Below are 8,300 nucleotides of genomic sequence, written 5' to 3' on the forward strand. Positions count from 1 at the left end.
TACTACTACTACTACTACTACTACTACTACTACTACCACTACTACTACTACTACTACTACCACTACTACTACTACTACTACTACTACTCCTACTACCACTACTACTACTACTACCACTACTACTACTACTACTACCACTACTACTACTACTACTACTACTACTACTACTACTACTACCACTACTACTACTACTACTACTACTACCACTACTACTACTACTACTACTACTACTACTACCACTACTACTACTACTACCACTACTACTACTACTACTACCACTACTACTACTACTACTACTACTACTACTACTACTACTACAAATACTACTACTACCACTACTACTACTACCACTACTACTACTACTACAAATACTACTACTACTACTACTACTACTACTACCACTACTTCTACTACTACTACTACTACTACCACTACTACTACTACTACCACTACTACTACTACTACTACCACTACTACTACTACTACTACTACTACTACTACAAATACTACTACTACTACTACTACTACTACTACTACTCCTACTACCACTACTACTACTACTACCACTACTACTACTACAAATACTACTATTACTACTACTACTACCACTGCTACTACTACCACTACCACTACCACTACCACTACCACTACTACCACTACTACTACTACTACTACAAATACTACTACTACTACTACTACTGTTACTACTAGTACAAATTTTACAACCACTACTAATGCTGCTGTTGCTTCGACTGCTACTAGCTGCTACTACACTTGCCACAACAACCACTACTACTACTATTACTACTATTACTACTATTACTATTACTACTTCTCCCTGGTTTGACTTGTACCATATGTTCCCGTGTGTTTTCATGTGAATAATTGACTTGCCTTTGTGTGTGTTTGTGACGTGTTTTACGGGTGATTCACAAACACGTGCTTATGATATAGTTGGGATCCTACAACGGATTGCTAATAACTATGGAAAGGGTTTTGTAGCTTAGTTTGAATATGTAGGACATATCTCACACTTAATGACAAACGGGTGAGGACAATATTCTCCCTCCGACTCTTTATTAGAACATCACGTGTTCGTATGTTGGTCATTGAGTCAAAATACGACAGCGAACGGTACAAGGTCCAGGTGAAGATTTGAAAGTCCACGTGCATCAACATATAATGTTGTTTCTCGCCCCTCCCACTCAAACCCCAACCCCACCTCTCCCCCGCCCCCAATGTCATCACACCAACACACGCACGATGCCCCGCCCCTCCCCACCCCCACTGTCATGACATTAACACACGCACGATACCCCTGCCACCCCGCCCTTCCCCACTATCACCTCTCCCCCGTCCCCCAATGTCATCATGGGACCACACGCATGATGCCCCTCCCACCCCGTACCTCCCAACCCCCACCTCTCCCCCCCCCCCCACCCCCAATGTCATCATGGGATCACACGCATGATGCCCCTCCCATACCGTACCTCCCAACCCCCACCTCTCCCCCCATCCCCAATGTCATCATGGGATCACACGCACGATGCCCCTCCCACCCCGTACCTCCCAACCCCCACCTCTCCCCCCCCCCCCCCCCCCCACCCCCAATGTCATCATGGGATCACACGCATGATGCCCCTCCCACCCCGTACCTCCTAACCCCCAACTCTCCCCCACCCCAAATTTCATCACACTAACACACGCGCGACGCCCCTATCACCCCACACAACCCCACCCCCACTTCTCCCCCACCCCCAATGTCATGACATTAACACACACACGATTCCCCTCCAACCCCGTACCTCCCAACCCCCACCTCTCCCCCACCCCCAATGTCATGACATTAACACACGCACGATACCCCTCACACCCCGTACCTCCCAACCCCCACCTCTCCCCCATGCCACATTTCATCACACTAGCACACGCACGACGCCCCTCCCACCCCACACACCCCACACCCACTTCTCCCCCGACCCCAATGGCATCGCCGTCAGAGACAAATGACTGTCTGCCTAAGGTCTCACTTTGTCTCTGTGTAAGGTGTCGCATGTAAAGTGAGTGCCTGAGTATTGGTTTACGCCGCTTTAAACATTATTCGAGCAATATCAGGGTGAACGATGCAGGGAATAGGCTTCACACGGTGTATCCATGTGGGGAATCGAACCAGGGCCTTCGTCGAGCGAAGGCTTTAACCACTAGGCTACCCCTGCGTTTAAGGAAAAACAAAATTATCAGAAGGCAAAGTTCTGTTGTAGAAATGTCGTCATAACTTAATCGCCGGCCTATTGTAAAGCAAAACAACCACGGTAATCAAGATAGTATTTATTTGATCAACAGTGATCGTCGTTGGTATTCCTATGTGCAGATTTACAACGTATTGTAACACGTAATATGACAATCGTGATATGGTAATAATAATAATATACATGTATATCTTATATAAGTACTCAACTTGTCTGATAAATTCTAGATATATGCTAAATTAGTAAGTGCGTCAAGTCAAACGTGTACAATAATAATTACCTATATAAAGCTCAAATTAATTCTAACAACATCCAATTATTTCGTCACCGGGAATTCTATTTTTCTGATAAGTCCATTATCACTTGGGTCTGTGGGTTGTGTCAAGGTATGATTCATGCAATAACAATTTCTCGGGACAGTTATAAGAACCCACGGCTGTATCATTGCGCAGGTCTGTGATCCAAAACGACTGCATACGATATGATGTTACGTAGTTAAAGTGTGAATGTAGGTGGTCTTCTTTCTAGTAGGTCCGATATGATATAAAATAGGTAGCTGGCACGATCTGGAAATGACATTGCAAGATTGTTTCTTAAAGAAAAGAATTCTACGTTATTCCCAGATCAAGTACATACGTTTTGTACCTGGCTGTTCATTTTGAAAACATGTAATCAGATCAGCAAATATACTGTTACAATGTAAGCATGCCATTCGTTTGTGGACTGATTCCTCAGCATTGCAGTGTCACCCTGTTAAATTGTCATGTGTGTTTGTATATTACTAGAACGGACACACTGGGTTGTAAACATTCGATACGGTTGTAATTGTAACTTGTGGGGTGCGTATGTACAAAATAAATAAAAATACCACAGACACTGGGCATCAGAAGATACTATCTTCCTGGTGTTGACATGTTCCAAGCTTAAACAAGCCCATCCTTCTGATGGCATATTACCAATGTATTCCCTGTAAACGTAGAGAGAGTGAGTGAGTTGGGTTTAACGCCGCTTTTTTGTTCTAATGGAGTGAGTATGAGTGAAGTTGTTTTACGCCGCTTTGAAAATTATTACAGTATGCCAGTTATATCGCGGCGTGACAGCTTATTTTGGGAGGAAAGCCCGAAGTGATGCAGGTCTCAGACCTTTACCACTTCGGCGAAACCCACGAGCACGGGTATGGTGCTGACAAATCTAGAAACATAATTTGATAAACTTCAAACCACAGAGAGTTTTGAATACGAATTATGCTGAATAGTTCACAGATAATACAAAAATATAGGTTTTACACGGGTAATTTATTTGTTCAGCGGCAACGGAGTCCGAAATGAGAACACGTGTGGATGACTTGAAATGACAGGATAATGCGGATTTTATTCATATATACTCACCGACAAAAGAAAGGCAAATATCCTTTATGTTGGTTAATACATGAAGAATTACTCACATTCACAAACGAACATACTGGTTTGTTGTGTGAACCGACGCTCTTCAACGCATCAAATGTGACGTCATAGATCCATGACTCGAGATACACCATTAGTCTCGTGCAGGATTAGCATGTAATGTTTGGAAATCACGTGCAGCATATCGTGATAAGAATAAAGACAATGTGGTAACACTTGACTGTTAGTTTTGTCATTAATTGGTAAACATGACAAACATCTCTTCTGAAAGTAATACTTCTCTATATGTTTCTGTGGGTTGTGTTTCTTTTGCTGGTGAGTATATTTCAGTGTCTTTCCTAATACTGAGATAAAAATGTAAGTAATTTAGTTCACGCACATTTTAGGCGCGAAAGTAACTGTTCCCTGTCCTCAAATAACAACTTAACAACTATTAATTATCTATGTGTGGATAAACATAACATATATATATAAAGCACAGTAAAGTTCTAACTCTCAGGCACAATATAGTAATAATTACTTAGGTGGAGTTAGAGATTGAACCCCAGTTTTAATTTTAATTGGCTAGCGCTTTCAACTCGTATCACGTACGAGTCTCATTAGGCCATAACTGAATAACTGAATATAGTTACGTGACGTCACAACATTTAGAGAACTATGACGTCACAATACCAGGGTGACAATGGACAAATAACTTACGCCTTTACATTTAAAGTTAAATATAAAGGCGTAAGTTATTTGTCCATTGTCACCTTGGTATTATGACGTCATAGTTCTCTAAATGTTATGACGTCACGCAACTATATGTTACTACTTCAAGTCCGTTATTCAGTTATGGCCTGATGAGACTCGTACGTGGTACGAGTTGAAAGCGCTAGCCAATTAAAACTGTGTTCAATCTTACTCCACTTATTTAATTATTACTATATATATATATATATGTCTATGTGTATATAAATATAATGACAATACATCTTCACACGTGCGTTGATTATTTTCCTTAGTTTTTCAGCTCCTACTTGCAACGTTGTTGAAAGTTGTAAAATACATGGTGCTTGCTTCATGACGTCCGGTGATGGCCCGGACAGTGTAATATCTACCGTTATATCACAGATACACTTCAACAGGTCGTCGGTGGGGCCTCTCTCTATCTGGATCCAGGCCATATTTTACCCCCGTGTTTGTAGATGTTTGTGGGGTGGCCCCTCCCAGACGCTGTCGTCATTCTCCCCGACATGTCATACCCGTCATCAGACAGCGGGACGGACCCCCTCCGATTAGGCGCCCTGCGTTCCTCCCCCATCCACGACCCCTGGCTGCTCGGGGGACGCCCGTACGTGTCGGTCATGTTTCCGCTGCCCCTGTTCTTGAAGTATTTCCACAGTGCCATGCCTCCCCCTGCCAGAACCATGGAACTCAGGGCACCCGTGGCAGCCGCCAGACCGACACTACGCGTGTCCTTGGCATCGAAAGCCGTCGTGTCGCCATCTTGGAACGTGCACGTGCAGCCGGTGTTTGTATTACACTGTAAAGCAATTTACATGAGAGTGTTTATAAGATGAATTTCATGTTTTATTTGTTAGTGAGACCGCTGTAAGAAATAGTGGAGACACTAAATACTGCACATCACGAGATTATTCATGATGTAAGCTTGTATCTATACAGTTTTAAAACAGTAAGACATTTTCCCTCTTCGATTGTTAAATGCGGTAATATACGGCGGATTAATTTTGCATGAAAGTATTTTGGACCAATGGCCTGAAGAGATTCTCTATCTGTCTGTCTGTCTCTCTGTCTGTCTGTCTGAAAAGCAATATATCATGTTGATGCATTTCCAGCACATTGAATGGTGGGTAGTATAGAATTATTCTTAATTTTTTTAAAAATTATTTTTAGTATAGAATCTTGATAATACGATTTGGATGAATATTTGATATATCTATTTGATATCTGTTTGATCTATTGATATTTGACAAGTGAAATTTACCCGCGGGAAATACAAAAGGGAAGGTGTACAAAGGGACATGACATCATGACTTTATTTGTTTATCCTGGTGTAGGTAATACACATACTGCTATAGCAATGGACGATGTCGGGGATAGTCACCACGATGTCGGGGATAGTCACCACGATGTCGGGGATAGTTACCACGATGTCGGGGATAGTCACCACGGGTGACGGGGATAGTCACAACGATGTCGGGGATAGTCACCACGGGTGTCGGGGATAGTCACTACGATGTCGGGGATAGTCACCACGATGTCGGAGATAGTCACCACGGGTGTCGGGGATAGTCACCACGATGTCGGGGATAGTCACCACGATGTCGGAGATAGTCACCACGGGTGTCGGGGATAGTCACCACGATGGCGGGGATAGTCGACGCGATGTCGGAGATAGTCACCACGATGTCGGGGATAGTCACCACGGGTGTCGGGGATAGTCACCACGATGGCGGGGATAGTCGACGCGATGTCGGGGATAGTCACCGCGATGTCGGGGATAGTCACCACGATGTCGGGGATAGTCACCACGATGTCGGGGATAGTCACCACGATGTCGGGGATAGTCACCACGGGTGTCGGGGATAGTCACCACGATGTCGGGGATAGTCGACGCGATGTCGGGGATAGTCACCACGATGTCGGGGATAGTCACCGCGATGTCGGGGATAGTCACCAAGGATGTCGGGGATAGTCACCACGATGTCGGGGATAGTCACCACGGGTGTCGGGGATAGTCACCAAGGATGTCGGGGATAGTCACCACGGTGTCGGGGATAGTCACCACGGGTGTCGGGGATAGTCACCACGATGTCGGGGATAGTCACCACGATGTCGGGGATAGTCACCACGATGTCGGGGATAGTCACCACGGGTGTCGAGAACAATCCCGGAGAAAGGTCAGTCACTAATATCTGCCGAAGCAGTGATCTTGCATTGAAGGGAAAATAGTGATGGATCAGACACTTATATGACTGTATCCCTGACGTCAGTGATGACACCGGTTGTTCCCTCTTGTCATACAGCTTGGTACAGAGGTTGCCAGCATCTGAATGTTTATGCATCCACCCAGAAAGGACACTGAATACGGTATCTCAGTTTTGTCTATGACTTCCAATTCTGGTGGATAGATGAGGGAAGACACTCATTTATTTGGCTGACAGAAATGAGGTCATCTAGATGTCTGAAAGTGAGGGTGAACATTTCTTTTATGTAACTGCATTAGTCCTAGAATTCTATTGTTGACAACAAACCAGAGATCCGCTGTTAGAGGGACGCAATGGTGCGTTTTTATTTGTTACTCACAATTTTTACCCGCTCCCTCTAAATCTCAGCCTGAGTATTGTCCTGATAGCTACGACATAATAATAGTATATTACGTTATATGAACAATGCATTTTTAAAAACATTTAAAAATACCGATTTGGAAAATAGTGGAACTTTAGGAACTCTTGTAGATGCTTCAGATTAATAGCTATTACCATTTTGGCGCCACATGAATACGATAAGTTAAATATTTTTAAACAGGGTAAAAAAGTGTATCTTTAAAACAGGGGGTTCCGCCTCGGCAATGTGTACCTTGAGAGAGAGAGGTTGGGTTGGGGTGGTATGGGTATAATCCAAAAGCCTACCCACAACATCACGAACAGATATGTAAACCATTGTTGTACTTTAACAACCAAATTACCACGTTATCATGGTGGAATCTTTTTTACACTTTAAAAAGGGGGACGGTCACCCCCAGAACACCCCCTCCTCTGAATCCGCCACTGATATCGGCATCATTTACATCTACAATATATCGATTTCTGTCAGTGTCTGGTTAATGAAATATATATAGTTTGTTTAACTACAAAAATCCAAAATAATTTACAAACACCATTGTAGTTCTTTAGTTAGATGTTAAAATTAAAGTTAAACTAAAGTTAGTTAAATTATAATCTCAGTGAGGAAATTGAATCCGTCACCGAACTGCAATGCGTCAATACCAGTGTTGACAGCCGCTTCTGCCAATATGATGTACAGTATTTTGCTGGACAAGCTGATGAAGATGCTCAGTTCTCTGTAACTCACCTCCTCAGCAACCACTTCGATGAGAAGCAAGGTAATCCAACTGAGCACAATGCCACATACGGGCACCTTCAGACTCATCTTCCACTCCGCTTGGCGTGTCACGGTGTTGTCCGAGTCACGACAGCGCACCCCCATCCAGTCCAGTACCACGGTGACCAGCAGTAGCGGCAACCAGCGTTTACACAAGCGTCAGTCACGTGTCATTAGCAGACAATCGAAGTAGGTTATCAGGGTTCCCGTTGGCTAATACACTACAAAAGTCTCAACCCCACGTCCACGGACGAAAATAACAGAAATCAATAGGATTAAATTGCCTTCGTGAAGAGATATATCTTCCAGTGTTATCACATAGCCGTGCAACGTCGGGGTATCATGGACAGTTTGACATATGCTTATTTTTGTCTATTAAAGAGTTAATGTTGTGTTGACGTTTGTATGTAAGATTCCTCCCGTGTTGTGCACAACCCAATATACGTCATGGAGTTGAAACAGTCGTTGTTTGATGTGACGGCCAACATGACACAAGACGGGTTCTCTCCTTGTTGACACGTGTGAATAGCATCAGCCGTGA

The 8,300-nt window shown here is 43.6% G+C and overlaps 1 protein-coding gene across 1 annotated transcript; it reads right to left on the reverse strand.

Moving 5' to 3' along the window:
• Positions 1-4,580: 4,580 nt before the first annotated feature.
• Positions 4,581-7,970, reverse strand: LOC124116805. The gene is made up of 2 exons (XM_046478319.2): positions 7,730-7,970; positions 4,581-5,177 (listed from the first exon to the last, which is right to left on the reverse strand). Exons 1-2 carry the CDS (start codon positions 7,862-7,864, stop codon positions 4,800-4,802), a joined length of 513 nt encoding a protein of 170 aa, XP_046334275.1. The 5' UTR covers positions 7,865-7,970; the 3' UTR covers positions 4,581-4,799.
• Positions 7,971-8,300: the final 330 nt, after the last annotated feature.

This window comes from Haliotis rufescens, unplaced genomic scaffold (genome assembly GCF_023055435.1).
Source record: "Haliotis rufescens isolate VD_foot unplaced genomic scaffold, xgHalRufe1.0.p SCAF_116, whole genome shotgun sequence".
Lineage (NCBI taxonomy): Eukaryota > Metazoa > Mollusca > Gastropoda > Lepetellida > Haliotidae > Haliotis > Haliotis rufescens.